At 44.2% G+C, this 17,309-nt stretch overlaps 1 protein-coding gene across 5 annotated transcripts in view; it reads left to right on the top strand.

Annotated features, from left to right (window-relative positions):
* The window catches only part of ATP11A (ATPase phospholipid transporting 11A), a 142,633-nt gene that overhangs the window by 105,968 nt on the left and 19,356 nt on the right, over positions 1-17,309 (top strand). For 3 of the 5 annotated variants that reach the window (XM_080661614.1, XM_080661613.1, XM_080661612.1), the window contains exons 17-25: positions 2,767-2,870; positions 5,959-6,140; positions 9,432-9,683; positions 12,226-12,400; positions 14,211-14,313; positions 14,572-14,717; positions 15,251-15,310; positions 16,079-16,206; positions 17,083-17,218. In XM_080661614.1, coding sequence (XP_080517740.1) covers positions 2,767-2,870; positions 5,959-6,140; positions 9,432-9,683; positions 12,226-12,400; positions 14,211-14,313; positions 14,572-14,717; positions 15,251-15,310; positions 16,079-16,206; positions 17,083-17,218 — 1,286 coding nt within the window. The remainder of the gene's footprint in view (positions 1-2,766; positions 2,871-5,958; positions 6,141-9,431; positions 9,684-12,225; positions 12,401-14,210; positions 14,314-14,571; positions 14,718-15,250; positions 15,311-16,078; positions 16,207-17,082; positions 17,219-17,309) is intronic. The other 2 variants (XR_013960194.1, XR_013960195.1) reach the window with 1 other exon arrangement.

Genomic DNA, 17,309 nt, shown 5'->3' with positions numbered 1-17,309 from the left:
TAATATATTTTATTGATTTTTTACAGAGAGGAAGGGAGAGGGATAGACAGTTAGAAACATCGATGAGAGAGAAACATCAATCAGCTGCCTTCTGCACACCTCCTACTGGGGATGTGCCTGCAACCAAGGTACATGCCCTTGACCGGAATCGAACCTGGGACCTTTCAGTCCACAGGCCGATGCTCTATCCACTGAGCCAAATTGGTCAGGGCAACAACTTGAATTTCTTGGTGAGAGCTCTCCACTGAGAAGTGCTACAGCCATCAGACCTGAGCTCGGTCCCACAGCATGCTCTTCTGTAGCTTAGCATCAGGTCACCTGTGTGAGCTGCTGCAGGTTAGGGTCACCTCACCTGTGTGCTGCTTTATCTTATTTATCACCTGTGTGTGCACTGCTCTGGGTTAGTAGCTGCCTGCTTGCTTACAAACTTGGAAAAGAAGATCTAAGGCTTGTGCCAAATAGTGTCTGCTCTTGTCTTTGAAGATTATATTTTGCTTTATATTGTGGATATTTTTGTATCCAAGTCTCTCCTCACCCAAATCTTAAGACTGAACTTGTCCCATGTCTAAAGTGGGCATAGAGCCCTAACCGGTTTGGCTCAGTGGATAGAGCGTCGGCCTGCGGACTGAAGGGTCCCAGGTTCGATTCTGGTCAAGGGCATGTACCTTGGTTGCGGGCACATCCCCAGTGGGGGGTGTGCAGGAGGCAGCTGATCGATGTCTCTCTCTCATCAATGTTTCTAACTCTCTATCCCTCTCCCTTCCTCTCTGTAAAAAATCAATAAAATATATTTTAAAAAAAATAAAGAGGAATCGACACATTGAGACAGTAAAGAATTTAAGCCTTTTACAAGCCATTACTATGAGTCACCCATGATTTTCCTAGAAAAAGAAATGTATTATTGTTTAAGGATGTATCATTATGTCATCTGGACTACAGTTCTTGTTCCAAGCTGTATCTGATGACATAGGAACATTGGCTAGAAGTTGTCTGGCAGACGGGAATGGAATCTGACATCAGGTGGTTGGTATGTGACTAAGAATCCCAGGTCACAGACCTGGGCGGTCACGTGGCCATCTTCTAGGGATGGGACTTCCTGCTCTGGTGGATTCCTGCTCCGTGTGGCTGGCCATGCTCCCAGGTCTGTCCCAGCCTCTGCTCAGCCACAGCTCAGGTCATGTGCTGGCGACACAGACATCACCAGACACCATCCTTTCTAGCCAAAGGTTGACGTTACCCTTGGTTTAATTTCAAGACTTGTGTGAGCATAAATTGTGCTGTCTTTTTAACTAGAGGCCCAGTGCATGAATTCGTGCATGGGTGGGGTCCCTTGGCCTGGCCGGCAATCAGGGCCGATCGGGCCTGGCTGGCAGGGGGAGGGGTGAGAGGTGGAGAGAGGAACCATGGGAGGTTGGCTGTGGGAGCGCACTGACCACCAGAGGGCAGCTCCTGCGTTGAGCATCTGCCCCTTGGTGGTTAGTGCGTGTCATAGTGACTGGTCAACTGGTCCTTCTGTTGACTGGTCTTAATGGTCACTTAGGCTTTTATATAGATATAGATATAGATATAGATATAGATATAGATATAGATATAGATATAGATATAGATATATAGATGTTTTCACTGTGTGTATCCCAGGAGTTAGTTCTTTCTGGGACCAAGGAAATAAGCCAAGATGCACTATGCATACTGTAGCTGAGTACATGAATGGGCCCAAGTGGGTTCCCCGTGTGCTCTAGCCCCTGCACACAGCCCCTCCCTGACCGCCCCACTGGGGACTTGCTGAGGTGGGACCATTGCCGGCTTCTCCTAGTGCCTCTGGATTTGGTTTCCCAGATACAATTCTGAGGACCGTCAACATCTAGGGTTTCTAAGGATCAACCCCGGGCCAGGGAGCTCAGCATTCGAACTTTCTGTCTGAAGAAAAATAAGAATACAGCACAGGTCACAGTGGTAGTGCCCCTTCTCAAGCCCTGCAGCCTGTGACAGGCCACCCCAGCTTTTCCTTCCAGGAGCTGAAGATCAGCAAAGCCCGCCTGGCAAAGGGGCTCATGGCTTTGCAGGCCAGGAGCCTCCACGCCCGAGGGGCCTGTGTTTCAGGACTGGTGTCTCTGTCGCTCTAATCTCCTTTTGTCATAGACTAGAGAGTCCCCCTACTTATCTGGAAGAGAAAATCGTTTTATCTTGAGGGACAAGAAGCATGCATCTACAGTACAAATATGTGCATAGTAATTGGGATATTACTTGAAAGGTGGGGCCACAATGATAAAACAGACATTTCTTGTAACTCTGGTTGATGGTGACTCAAATGCCGTGTTCTATGTCAAAGTGCAATGCGTTCTACTGGGATTTGATGTTTACTCCTAGCATTTCACAAATTGTTATCCCCACTTCTGGGTCAGCCACACCCTTTATTTCCTTACCCCCTCCTGGTCCCAGGGTCATTTCATTGCTCACTCACATCCTAACCCGAGAGAAGGCAGAGTGACAGGAGGCAGGACACTCCGGAGCCACTTATTTTCCTTGTTTGTGGCTTTCCTAGGAGGTTTCTGGGGTTGTAAGGATAAAATGAGGCTTTGGGGTGATCCGTAGATTTAATTTTTTCCTGACTTTTCATGGTAACTGAACTATTGAAATCTCCTTTACAACAGTCTCAGCACTGGTATCCCTGTTTTTATTTCTTAGTAGCATAATATGAACACTAATTTAGTCTTCCCCAAATTGTGATTAAATCAAACATCTTTTTATTTTCTTCTCATTTTCTAGAAGAAATTTTTCTCTTTTGCAAAGGAGCAGATTCTTCAATATTTCCCCGAGTCATAGAAGGCAAAGTCGAACAGATCCGATCCAGAGTGGAGCGCAACGCTGTGGTGAGATGGGAGGCTCGGGGCACGGGTCCCATGGTGCTCCCGGGTCAGGAAGGAAAGACTCCTAACTGAGGATGCCACGTGGCTTTAAGGGATGCACTTAAAGTCAGAATGGACCACGTGTGCACAACCTGGAAAATCCCCCGTTGATTTCCACACGGGTGGTGTTCGACCTGGGTACCACCCCCAGCAGGTGGACTCAGGAGCCCGTTGCATGTTTTGTTTACTTTTATTTTGAGGTGGGGGCTGGGTTGATTGGTAGATGATTGTGGGATCCACATTATAAGCACATTTGTGGTGATTATATTGGAGAAAGTAGATCTTTATGCTGAACAATTTCTAATGATTCCTTTTCAAAAATCCATTGGCTCTTAGGCTTTCGTGTGTCTTCACCTGTTTGGTCTTCTTCACACCTCTCATTCTGAAGCATAGTCTGTCCTATAAATTCAGCAATATTGTTCAGTTTTTTACCAAATCTGAGCTTTCGAGCTCCCCCTTAACCCCACCCCCACCCACCCCAGGCTCCAGTTCCCTCTCTCCAAGCACTGCTGTGGGTGTGAGACAAGCTGTGCATCTCTGACAGAGGGAAACCCTCCTCCCCTCCACATCAGACTGTAAACCAGTGATGTGTGGCTCTTCATAGACACATTCCCCCTGCTTGACTCTAAATATTATGGCATTAAATGTGTATATTGTCTGAGAAGCATCCTTCTTCCACTGAGACCATGCATGCCTGCAGCAGCTGCTGCAATGGTAAACTCTGTTAAATGTGGCTGCCATGTGCAAACCCTTTGGCTTCCACTTCGTATTAAAGCGCCTAGTAACACCTACTGGTCCAACAAAGCAGCTGCCACGGAACCAGCAGGAATCGGTAAATAAGCTGCAGGCTTAATATTATGGAACCTTTTGTGTACAGAATCGTGAAAATAACAATGGCACAAATTTCTGCTACCCACTGAGGTGAGGAGCCTGTTGGAATAGAAGATGAAGGACTTCTTTTAAGTACTTAAGTGTACACATGCAGAATGTAATCCACTTACAGACGATCAGTTTTAATACAGGGTGTGCAAAGTTAACCCTGAGGGGGCAGCCCCATCTGCAAGTCACTTCAAAACCATATCTGAAATGACAGCGAGGCCTTTTCCCAGAGTGGTCAGATGGCTGTGTGACACTGGCCACACTGATAACCACACAAGTCAGTAGGATAGGCTCTGGACGGGATGCTCATTGCTGAACCCGGGGGTCTCTGCCCAGGACAGGGGAGAGGATGTTCTCTGCTCCCGGTTTCTCCCATGCACCCCTCCCACTCCTTCAGACGCAAATCATATCTGAATGAAAGGAAGTTCATGGGACCAAAATGGAATTCAGTGTGTTCTATCCAACCAGTGCTGCCCGGGCATCAGGAAAACCCAGACTTTAAAACTCAGGGTTCCCACAGCGTACCATTATGGCATTATGTCTCCTGCCCTAGAGGCTCCTGCAGAAAAGGGTACAGGACTTTCCACTCCGGGGCCCATTTCTTAACCAGGTGGTCCCTTTCCCTTAGAACCCGTTTTAAACTTTTGTCTCAACTCTTTAATAACTTGGCTTTCTGACATTAAACTTTTCACCAGGCGTTTTGTGTACCACAGTGCATAGGGGAATGCGCTCACTTCTTTCAGCTTATGCCATGAGCCTTCTCTCAGCTCCTGGAAATCTGCTAACGTTCTCTTTGAGGGGCAGAAGACCATCTCCCTGTAGTCATCCTGCCAGGCAGAGAGGAAGGGACAGGCACATTCCTGCTGTGAAAGCCCCACGCTAACACATTGATGGAATCCAGTGTTCTGTGTGTGGCTTATCAGTTCTGAGAGACCAACTTACATGTGTCTCGCTGGCTGGGGTGGTGCGTTTATTCTCTGTGTGTGGTGACACCCAGAATTATGATCACAGCAGAGAGTTTGTTATTCCTAAATTCTTATTTCACTCTCCTGTGGACCCAATGGGTTTGATACATAGCCTAGCCCAGCCTTGGGCAAACTACGGCCCGCGGGCTGGATCTGGCTGTTCTATCCAGTTCTCTTGCTCTCCCCTCCGCTCCTTTACTTTGAATTTATATTAGTTTACACAAACACTCCATCCATGCTTTTGTTCCGGCCCTCCAGCCCAGTTTAAGAACCCATTGTGGCCCTCGAGTCAAAAAGTTTGCCCACCCCTGGCCTAGCTGCTTCCTTCAGCAAGTGCTACATAAGATCAAATGGAATTACAAACTCCTGTGTGAAAAATGTTTACTTTAGAAATACCATTTGGTATTCACCATAGAATTGCAAATTACTACCCTAAAAAAGTTTATCTCTTCATCTATACTAATAATAGAGGAATATGCAAATTGTCCAGGATGCTGTCATGTAATGACCAGTCAGGATGGGGGCGAGGCCATGGTGGAGAGCTCTCAGCAAGTCTGTGCCGGGGTCCGAAGGGCAAGGGCGCAGAGAGGAAGGGAGAGCAGATAGGCAGTTGGGGGATCAGGTCAGGAAGGGAGTGCAGATAGGCAGTTAGGGGGATCAGGCCAGGAGGGGAGAACAGATAGGCAGGGGGATCAGGCCAGGAGTGGAGTGCAGATAGGCAGTTGGGGGATCAGGCCGGTAGGGGAGAGCAGTTAGGGCCATCGGGCCAGCAGGGGAGCAGTTAGGGGCATCAGGCAGGCGGGTGAGCAGTTAGGAGCCAGTGGTTCCAGATTGTGAGAGGGATCCCGAATTGAAGAGGGTGCAGGCCAGGCTGGGGGACCTCCCCCCCACCCCATGCATGAATTGCATGCACCGGGCCTCTAGTTTTTCAAAATAAAAGAACAAAGTCTTATCTTTGGATGGCCCTGACTTTATTATTTATTCCCATGCTTACTAGTTTGAATTTTTTCTGTGATCTGTAATGATTATATTTGATATAGATGTGAATAACGCAGTTGTAAATGGTCAACCCATTTTAGGGTTGGTTGTTTTAGAATTCTTTGGTTAGTAATTCGAATTAAAGAAAGGAAGTATCGAGAAAGCTATTGAAACATAATGTTTTGGCACAGTGACCCTGGAATTCACGTGAAATGCATTGTCTCCCACAGGAGGGTCTTCGGACTTTGTGCGTTGCGTACAAAAGGCTCAGCCCAGGAGAATATGAAGACATTTATAAATTGCTACAGGCTTGCAAGGTGGCCCTTCAAGATCGAGATAAGAAATTAGCAGAAGCCTATGAACAGATAGAGACAGATCTTATTCTGCTTGGTGCTACCGCCGTTGAGGATCGGTAAGTAAACACTATGCCATCTCCAGAAATAAAGCATGATGCCACACAGGTGCTTCAGAGGAAAGTGTCAGCCACACGGAAGGCACGTATTCACAGGTCAGAAGAGACAGGCTGTCTGACTGCCTGTCGGGGTGGACAGGTGAGGATGAGGGGAGATGCTATCACAGGCAACTCATGACTGGGTGATGTTTTACTTTCCATGAATAAGATTCCTGAATTCACACTTTCCCAGAAGAAACCAGAAATAGTCAGCATTTTTGAATTATGTTATGCATAGTCAAGATATTTTACAGGGTTATTTTTTAAAATGATTCTTTAGAATGGAATCAATAACGTGTCTAAATTTGTTACTAGTTCTTTCCAAATACAGGTGTAAAAATGTAGGTCTTAACATGCTTAATGTCATCAAGTGGAATATTGCAAATAATATAAGAAGAACTGGTAAAATTACTGATGACAGGTTTTCAAATGCTTCTAAAGAAAGAGCCTCTAATCTGTGACAAGTCTGAAACAAGAGCTAAAAGTTACTTAAGGCTTATTAATGCACTAAGAAATGGCCATGGACCTGCTGAGAATGAGAAAATGGAAAAGAAAAAAATATTCCAATGTAAAAGAATGAAATAGAAGCTCCATAAGTTTACTGAGATTTTATTGCCTATAAAGGTTGAAAGACTTTAATATCTACATATTGGTCCAAAATTTAAATCCTTAACTCGAAACCTACAGTTTTTCCATGTTTTTAACAAGCATTTACTGCGTTCTCAATCTCAATAACATGAGATTGGACAATGCAGGAAGTTTTGGGTTTATTTGGATTTGTTTTTTGTTTTTTTACATTGGTCTTTATTGTTGAAAGCAATACAGATGTACCCTTTTTCCCTCCCCTTCCAGTCCTCCCCCACTGTCCTAACTCCAGGCCTTCACCACACTATTGTCTATGTCCACAGGTTATGCATATCCTATCTAATAAAAGAGTAATATGCAAATTGACTGTCACTCCAACACACAAGATGGCTGCCCCCATGTGGACACAAGATGGCCACCACAAGATGGCCAGCAGGGGAGGGCAGTTGGGAGGGACCAGGCCTGCAAGGGAGGGCAGTTGTGGGCAATCCGGCCAGCAGGGGAGGGCAGTTGGGAGGGACCAGGCCGGCAGAGGAGGGAAGTTGGGAGTGACTGGGCCTGCAGGGGAGGGCAGTTGGGGGCAATCGGGCTGGCAGGGGAGCAGTTAGGCATCAATCAGGCTGGCAGGGGAGTGGTTAGGGGGTGATCAGGCTGGCAGGCAGAGCGGTTAGAGGCAATCAGGAAGGCAGGCAGGCGAGCAGTTGGGAGCCAGCAGTCCTGGATGGTGAGAGGGATGTCCGACTGCCCTTTTAGACCCGATCCTACCAGGATCAGGCCTAAATGGGCAGTCGGACATCCCTTGAGTGGTCCCAGATTGGAGAGGGTGCAGGCTGGGCTGAGGGACACCCCCCGCCCCCCGTGCATGAATTTCGTGCACTGGGCCTCTAGTTTGCATATAAGTTCTTTGGTTAATCTCTTCCCACCTGTCCACCCCCACCTTCCCTCTGAGACTGATCAGTTTGTCCCATGTTTGTTTGGGGTTTTTGTGTGTGTATTTGTTTTTGTTTCTTTAGTCCCTTTCATCATTCAGTCCAGAGTATAACAGGTATGGACACAAGTATAAACATGAGAAAGCATAGCATGCACAGGACAGGTTTACAACGTGGAACCGTAGTCATAGAATGGAGTTGTGCATTCGGCAGGAGAGAGATATTTCGGAGGTTGGTGTTTGCCTGGGTGAGGGTTGGGCCTGGACCTGGAAGGAAGTGGTGGGAAAGGGGAAGGCTCTTTCGAATGGAGGAACCGATCAGGCAGAGCCAATGTGCAGGGGCCCTCAAGAGGGTTGTGGAGCAGATTGACTCAGTGGGGAGTTGAGACATCAAAATATTGATAATAGATACTGGTGTGGGTGGCTTTGAAGTGATGATATTTGTGTACATCTTTAAAATCTCTGGCCAGCCTCTTTGCAGACCACTCTCAGCCTCAGTTTCCTTAAAAAAAAAAAAAAAAAGATGAAATTAGAGATTTTTTTTCTATCTCTAGAATACTATGATTGTGTGGTCAACCTTGGAGGCTGATTCCAGAATCTAACCAAATCTTTCCAGTTAGAATCTGAATCCATTTCTTCTATGCAGTGCTTGGCAGAGACACACGGCATTACTCCACACGCCTATCCAAACCTAAGACTCTAAAACTTGGAAAAAGGCCAGGCCCCCCCAAAGGAGGCAAGCATGGTTTTGATGGCAGACTTCCATGGATAGCGAGACAGTCTGACCAATGTCAAGAGAGCCGTTTACCCTCAGACACGTTTTGTAAGCTCTGCAGCTTTGGATTTTCCACACGTAAAATGGGGTGGTGATAAAGTCCTCACCCCTTACGTTGGTTGTAAAAGTGAAATGTCACACGAGAAACACTTCACACAGCAGCTGACACTTGGGAAGCTTGTGATGCCTGTTAGCCAGTCATAGAAGCACTGCTAACATTGTCAGCGTGTTACATGATTTACAGCAACCTGGGCTCCAGTTTGATAAGAGGCAACATTTGAATAGTTTTTGCCAAAAGAAAAGATAATGAATATTACTGACTATCTCTTTTCCAGATCTCATTTTTCCCTGGGTTGGACTTTTTGTTGTTGATGGTTATATGGTCTTTCTTACAATTGCCTAAAGCCTCTCTGGGTAGTGAGTCCCAGCTAGACCAAAAATGCCATGCTGGTGTATGGCAATGCAAGACAGCCATTACTTCTGGATATTTTATCCATGTTATCTATTAGGTATTAAAAAGTGTTTAGTTGGGGAGGGGGTAAAAATTTAATACACTTTAAAGACAGATTCGGGCATTTTACCATAAGATCATTGAGTCAGCGCAATGGTGCTTTTTTTTTTTTTAATATATTTTTATTGATTTCAGAGAGGAAAGGAGAGGGAGAGAAAAATAGAAATATTCAGGATGAGAGAGAGTCATTGACCAGCTGTCTCCTGCACGCCCCCCACTGGGGACCGAGCCCGCAACCCAGGCATGAGCCCCTGGCCAGAATCGAACCCGGGACCCTTCAGTCCACAACCGACGCTCTATCCACTGAGCCAAACCAGCCAGGGCACGATGGGGGTGCTTTTTAATTCTGAAGGCCTATTAAAATATTTTAATAGATCACAAGTTTCTAAAATGGTTTGTTTTGATTTGCCTTTGTCAGCCCTGGTGTTTGTTGTTTCGTTTTTTGGGTTCTAGGCTCCAGGAGAAAGCTGCTGACACCATAGAAGCTCTGCAGAAGGCTGGCATCAAAGTCTGGGTGCTCACCGGGGACAAGATGGAGACAGCAGCAGCCACCTGCTATGCCTGCAAACTTTTCAGGAGGAACACACAGCTGCTTGAACTAACCACCAAGAAAATCGAGGAACAGAGTTTACATGATGTCCTGTTTGAGCTGAGTAAAACTGTCCTGCGCCACAACGGCAGCTTAACCAGGGACAACCTCTCAGGGTAGGTGACCTTCGTTTGCAAGGAGAGAGCCTCAACACCCTTGCTAGGAATGTGGTTCTGCCCTCCCATCAGTAACAGCATCAGCGTGGTTAGAGGGACCACCTGAAATATGAGCAGAGCTATTTCTTTTTAGCAACTGTAACGTGTCTTTTTACACAGAGGGTGTGCATAAGAGAGGGGTGTGTGTGTGTGTGTGTGTGTGTGTGTGTGTGTGTGTGTGTGTACTTTCACACTGCTGGTTAAAGGATACAAAAAAATTTGATTGATGGATTTATAAAATATTATGAATGGGATCATTTTCATGTGTCTTTTTAAAAAAATATGTTTTTATTGATTTCAGAGAGATGAAGGGAGAGGGAGAGAGCAAGAGAAACATCAATGATGAGAGAGAATCATTGATCAGCTGCCTCCTGCATGCCCCCTACTTGGGATGGAGCCTGAAACCCGGGCATGTGCCCTGACTGGGAATCTAACCATGACCTCTTAGTTCATGGGTCGACACTCAACTACTGAGCCACACCGGCTGCGTTCTCATCTGTTTCTAAGACACTTGGGGTGGGGGAGGACAGGCGGTACTTTGGATTCCTCAGGGCATCTGCCAGACCAGGGAAGGATATACTAATAATACATGGTTACTTGTCTGTTAAGACAAAACAATATATGCTCCAGAGTTGTTTTTTTTCCAAGAATACTCAGAATTTATTCTGATACATTTTATTAATGTTGTCCTTGCTGGTGTTACTTGCATGATCTAAGAATAGATTTTATTTGAATCGTTTTAGGTTGTCATTAATGTAGGTAAAGCAAAAGCAGCTCTCTGATCATACGAAAATTTTAAATTGTTCATAAGTAGTACAAAGCTATTTCCCTTCACCTAATTCTGCAGAGTCCCTCTTGGGGATTAGAGATATCCCTTATAATTTTGAAACCCAGCAAAGAGAAATATTATAACCATGTTCTTCCCAATGCAGGTCATTCAGGCATAATACCAAGGAGATACTAGCTGTAAAGATGAAGACTGAGGGTGGCCAATGTGGCCAGGAAGTTTGGGAATAAAGACTGACCTCTAGACTGCAAGATAAATGCTTTCCTTCTCTTGTTGGGCAGTACTGGGACACACACATGAATCCACAGTTAGAACTGTGTGTTTGCTTTGCCTAAGTGAAATGTGAATGTTTATTTAAAACACAATTTTAAAATTTAGTCAAAGGCTTTACATTCAGTACTTTGAAGACCATATTGATAAAACAAGAAATACAATAGTCCCTCTCTAGCCACAGTTTCGCTTTCCCCAGTTTCAGTTACCTGTGGTCGTGGTCAGCAAGTATTAATGGAAAATACCAGAAATAATTAACAGGTTTTCACTGTGCACTGTTCTGAGTAGCATGATGAAATCTCAAGCCATCCTGCTCCGTCCCACCTGGAACGTGAATCATCCCTTTGTCCAGTGTATCCACAAGAGAGACAGAGAGAGAAAGACCCTGTTGAGATAACTTTTATTACAGTATGTATTTATATAAAAGCCTAAGCAACCATCGCAACCGAATGCACAACCAAACAGGCTGCATAGGGTGACCAGGCCGGCAGGGAGGTTAGTGAGGGGCAACCAAACGACTGAGCAGCAGGCTGCATGGCGCGACCAGGCTGGCAGGGGTGTTAGTGAGGGGGACCAAACGACCGAGCAGCAGGCTGTGTGGGGCGACCATGCCGGCAGGGAGACAATGAGGGGCGACCAAACGACTGAACAGCAGGCTGCATGGGCGACCAGGCCGGCAGGGGGTGCAGCTGGGGGCAACCAGGCTGGCGGGGTGGGGGGGCAGTTGGGGGTGATCAGGCCGGCAGGCAGAGGCAGTTAGGGGGTGATCAGGCCGGCAGTTAGGGGCAACCAGGCCAGCAGGGTGGGGGGGGAAGTGAGGGGCGATCAGGCAGGCAGGCAGGTGAGCGGTTAGGAGCCAGTGGTCCAGGGTTGTGAGAGTGATGTCCTGTATTGGAGAGGGTGCAGGCTGGGCTAAAGGGACACACCCCCCCCCCCCCCCCGCCTGTGCATGAATTTCGTGCACCGGGCCTCTAGTATTATTATAATTGTTCTATTTTATTAATTGTTGGTATCTTTCTGTACCTAATTTATAAATTAAACTACATCAGAAATATGTATCTGGGAAAACATAGTGTATATAGGTCGGTACTACCTGCAACTACTATGGGCTCTTGGAAAGTGTTCTCTGAGGATAAGGGGGCGGGGATTACTGTATAGCAGGGCCTTAAAAAACATCATTTCATTCAATGCTATTTTGTTATAACATTGATGAGACACCGTGGGAACTTAACTCTTGTGTACATCGGCCTATAGTAAAATCAGTTTCCTTATACATTGTTTTTTATATGTCACAGGATCTATTGACAACATCAAGTTGCTATACTAGTTTCGTAATCCCTTGATCATAGATTTATAGCATCTCTAGATATTCAAGGAAGTTATGTAGTCTTCTAAAATCTATAAACTTAGTTATTGAGTAATCTCTCTAATTTGTGTCATTAACAGACTTTCAACAGATATGCAAGACTATGGTTTAATTATTGATGGAGCTGCGCTGTCTTTAATAATGAAACCCCGAGAAGATGGCAGCTCCAGCAACTACCGAGAACTGTTCCTTGAAATCTGCCGGAACTGCAGCGCCGTGCTGTGCTGCCGGATGGCCCCTCTGCAGAAGGCCCAGGTCTGTGCTCCTGTCCCTTATGATTAGCTAGTGGTTGATGGGTATTTAAATACTGAAAGCCATTCATTAGTTGTCATAACCACTGATAATATTTTTTGAAATCTAGCGAAGTACCACCATTTTTACATAGAAGCAAATGTGATAGAAATTTAAAACATGGGTCTTGTTTTGCTTATTGTGATGAGTACGAGTTCACTGAATCAAATGGATGACCCTTTTCTAGGGGCGATGTCTCTGTCTGACTTGTCTCATAAAATAAAACGGTACCACAAAGGTATGATCATTGATAGGAATGCACACTGAAGGCAGACGGTGTGACCTTAGCATTATTGAGCCAGTCACACGAACCCATTTCACCTTCAGAGTAACCCTGATAGATGGCTGATGTTAATCTGCTTTTACAAAGGAAGTACCTGATGTGCAGAAAACCAGGGTAACTTTTCAAAAAGGAGGCATTTGGAAAATTACAGCCAGAATTTGGTTTCCTGTTTGTCGGATTCCAAACTCATGTTCTACCCACTGCAATATATTCTTGTGGAAACACACACCTGATGGTTTTTTAAAAAATACTCTTTAAAGCATTATGGCATACATATGTGAACATAGATCTCTTTCTGATATAAAACTATTCCAGTTTTATATTTCCAATTTTATTAAACCACATTTTAGATACATTAGACCAATTTCTTGTGAACGATTCATGAAAGAAAACCGTAACTGCTCAGACTAACCCAGTGGGTTAAGGTAAAGTCCCTTGCACGTGCACTTCACTAATCTGTTAAGTGGCAGTGTTACTAAGAATATAGGATTGGACCTCCTTGGGTAATTCTTTGTGAGGACAAGTTGAGACTTGAAAACTCATATACATTCTATCTAAGATAAAAACCGGTTTTATTCCCTACCCCCCTCTTATGTGTTTGATTCTATGTCAACCTTATATGTACTATACATAAACGCAGTTCTGAACCGAGTCTAACAAACTTTTTTACAAATTAATTTTTGTTTCAGTCTATCATCTTGAAACAAGAAGGCAATCTATACATTTTCCCCCTAATCTTTTTACTTCTGTATCTCAAACCATCATTTAGACACATGAATGGAAAATAGATATATTATAAAGAAATTGGCTAAAACATTTGGAAATTCGTGATTGCATTGGGCTGTCAGATTTGTTTTTACACACATGACAAGTTTGAAAATTAAAATAGCATTAAGAATAGCGTATTTTAAAAAGTAGATGCTTGATAGCAAATAGTTTGTAATAGTAATATTTTCTAATAGAATACAATGTTGAGATTTTTCTTTTTATATTTAAATATACTTTCCCTTTTGTTTAACTATGTGAGTGTAGCCTGTAACTGAAAACTACTTCATCTATTTTATGTCTATCTTCATTTTGCTAACCAGCCATTTCCTACATATCTCATTGTAATAAAACCTTAGCTACTTTTGCTTTATTTTGTTTTTCTTTCAATATGAAATATATCCTATATGGATAAAATAGATCGAATGTAGTACTTACTTTAAGCCAGGGGTGGGGAACGTTTGGCCCCGCCAAGGCATTAGGGGTGAGTTAATTAAATGCTTGACCAAATATAGCAGGCTAATTTTTAAGTTGGTAATTTTGTATGATCCACAAATGACGTTATAAATAATATCCAAATGGCAGAAAAAAAGTCCCCCACCCCTGCTTAAGTAAATAATTTTTTCATTTTTCTTACCTAACTTATATCTTTCTTATTTATACTTAGTTAATGATAACCTTATCAAAAGTAAAACAGAGAAGATCAGTTCTGTATTTCTTTTCCAGATTGTTAAATTAATCAAATTTTCAAAAGAGCACCCAATTACGTTAGCCATCGGTGATGGCGCAAATGATGTCAGCATGATCCTGGAGGCCCACGTGGGCATAGGTAAGCCTCTTGTTTTTTGATTTCCTGCGCATCTTGTTAACTGAGATTTATCACTTCAGCTAAACAAAAAGGGGATACAGCCAAAGGCAAGATCATAGGCTTCAGATGACACATTTAGGGCAGCATCTGGGATTTAGTACGTTCATGGCTGAGAAATCTCACAGCCATGGTTGTATCTAACCTTATTTTCTTATTCCCATTTTCACTTGCATGTTGTTGAGAAAGCGTGCACTCAGCACATTTATTCCCTCCTTATAGGCGTCATTGGAAAGGAAGGTCGTCAGGCTGCAAGGAACAGTGACTATGCAATACCTAAGTTTAAGCATTTAAAGAAGATGCTACTTGTTCATGGGCATTTTTATTACATTAGGATATCTGAGCTTGTGCAATACTTCTTTTATAAGGTAGGAAGTACTTCCTTGCTCCTATCACTGTTTCATGAATACTACATGCAATGGAATGACACATTAGACAGATGCCTTACAGGGTGACTTATGTAAAAATAGAATTGTCTGCAAGGAAGGGGCTGATCCCAGCGCTTTACTCCCATTCACACAATTTTATGTGGAATCGATAAGAAGATATCATGAATGAGAAAGGGGCATTCTTTTATAATTCCTTCAACTAATTCCTTATTTATTATGCAATTTGATTCTTTCCTGTTTACACTGATACCTACATTGCTCCCTTCTATCTCTTCAACAAATTTGCTTTTATATTATCTGTTCTCAGAGTTTCCAGAACATGGTCACATATGCACTGTAGGTGCTATTGAAAAAGAAAAAAAAATGTAAAGCCCATTACCTGCTCATATGAGAATGTAGGACATTTTGGGTCACTCCCCAGATAAAGTGGTGTCACATGGACAACCTCTGAGGAGGTTAGATGCTTCTTCCAGTGTTCCCTTGAACTAACAGGCATGTGACTTGTCTTTCAGAATGTCTGCTTCATTTTCCCTCAGTTTTTATACCAGTTCTTCTGTGGGTTTTCACAGCAGGTGAGTCCTAATGTCTTAAGTCAGAAGCTCCCCTGAGCCTTATCTCCCTCCCACATGGGGGTGGCTGCAGTGAGGGGAGAGTAGACAGCAGAGGCATGCAGGCCAGGATGGGGAGGGAGGCCTAAGTGCCCTCAGCAGCCCATCAGCGGGTGGAGAGATGGAGGGGCCCACATCTGCTAACTGCAGGCTCTCCCTTGGGGCCCAGTGAGTGATGTGCCCAGAACTTGCCTACCCCAAGCCCGGGAGAGCTGTGTTGGGCTTTCTGAACAGATTGAATCTAAATCTGCGATTCTGTCTTGGAGTCTCACAATTCATTGGCTTCTGACACTTTCAAGTGCCAAGCAGAGGTGTGCAGGCCATCTGACGGGAGAAGAGACCGTCAGGGCACCTCCTTTCCCTCGCTCACTTGTTCTCCTGTCCTGCTCAGATGGGCTATGGCCACCTGCTTTTATCTGAAGGGTCCGGCACTGGGGAAAATTGAAGCTTGAAGATGGCGATCAAAATAGCAAGCTTTTATGCAACTTTTTTTGTTGCAAGTTTGTAGTGGCCAAATGGGGTGGGTCACCATCGGGCCTTCTCTCAGCCATGATTTTAATCTTGACTAGTTGACATCATGAAGCTTTGAAAATGGTCCTGGTCCTTCTAAATCTGTAGAAAGAAGGCTCTGTCTGTATTTCAGAATGCTCGTGTTAAGTCTTTGCAAATTAAAAATATATGTTTAACAAGGTGTACGGGTGCCGTTTTCAGTGGATGTTCTCCTTCCTGCAGACGCTGTACGACACCGCCTACCTGACACTGTACAACATCAGTTTCACTTCCCTTCCGATTCTCTTGTACAGCCTGATGGAGCAGCACGTCAGCATGGACACACTCAAGAGGGACCCTTCCCTCTACAGGTACGGAACCTGACTCAGGCACACTTGCTTTAGAGCTTGGAGAATAACGAGGCAGCCAGAGGGCGGTGCCTCCAAATAAATGCCTGGTTGAATTACTTTAAAACCAGAAACATGCAGTGTCAGCTGATGCACTTGCTTTTACCAGAGTCCTTCAGCAAGAATCAATGTAATTTGACTGATTGTACTTCAAATTTACTAATAGATAGAAGATCTATGTTGCATTTAAAATGTACATATTAAGCCAGTTCGTATTTTGCCATATTGTGTTTTCTTTACCATGCCTTTTGTTTTTTTATTTTTTTACCATGTTTTTTTTTATTTTATAAATTACGAAAGGACTGGGGATAAGGATGTCTATCCCCTTATAACCCCAGTGCATCTATGACCTGAATTATTCTTTAAAAACCAAATATGCTCTGCTTTATTCAGTGACGGGGGGAAAAGTTAACAGATCTGATTTTGGTGTGTTCTTTTCTGCTTTTAAAAAGTATGTCTTAATAACAAGGAAATTATGTTTGTCTGCACTTCAGGATGTCTGGCATATGTCAATGTGTTACTCGTTTTTTTTTATGGCTTTTTAAATTAAACTTACTGTATTTCAGAAAATTTTAGATTTCAGATGTAGTTGTAAGAAAGAATACAGAGAGCATCTGTAAAACTGGGACACCCAAGTAGGATGGGTGGATGGTGCCCATGCCAGTGCCCTGGTTGTGATTTTTGTCAGATGTTTTCACTGGGGGAATCTCTCCAGTGACTTAGAGGCCCCGAGTGGACACAGGTGGTCACTGCAGAGCACAATGGAGACAGCGGGGTTCCTGGCTGAGGCCCATTTTAATGGAATGCAGCCACTATTTTCTCACTGTTTTCCTTCCACAGAGATATCACCAAGAACGCTCTACTCCGCTGGCGAGCGTTCATTTACTGGACATTCTTAGGAGTATTCGACGCTCTGGTATTTTTCTTTGGTGCTTACTTCATGTTTGAAAATGCAACTGTGACCAGCAATGGACAGGTTAGTACCGAACTGGGCCTTGTTGTCTTGGCTGCCTGGGAATAACCCTCAATTGGTGTTCAATCCGTGGTCAGTGCAGTCATTCAGCACA

The sequence above is a fragment of the Plecotus auritus genome (assembly GCF_963455305.1).
Source record: "Plecotus auritus genome assembly, chromosome: 3".
NCBI lineage: Eukaryota > Metazoa > Chordata > Mammalia > Chiroptera > Vespertilionidae > Plecotus > Plecotus auritus.
Note: the sequence above shows the minus strand (reverse complement) of the source record. Positions and strands in the feature narration are given on the sequence as shown.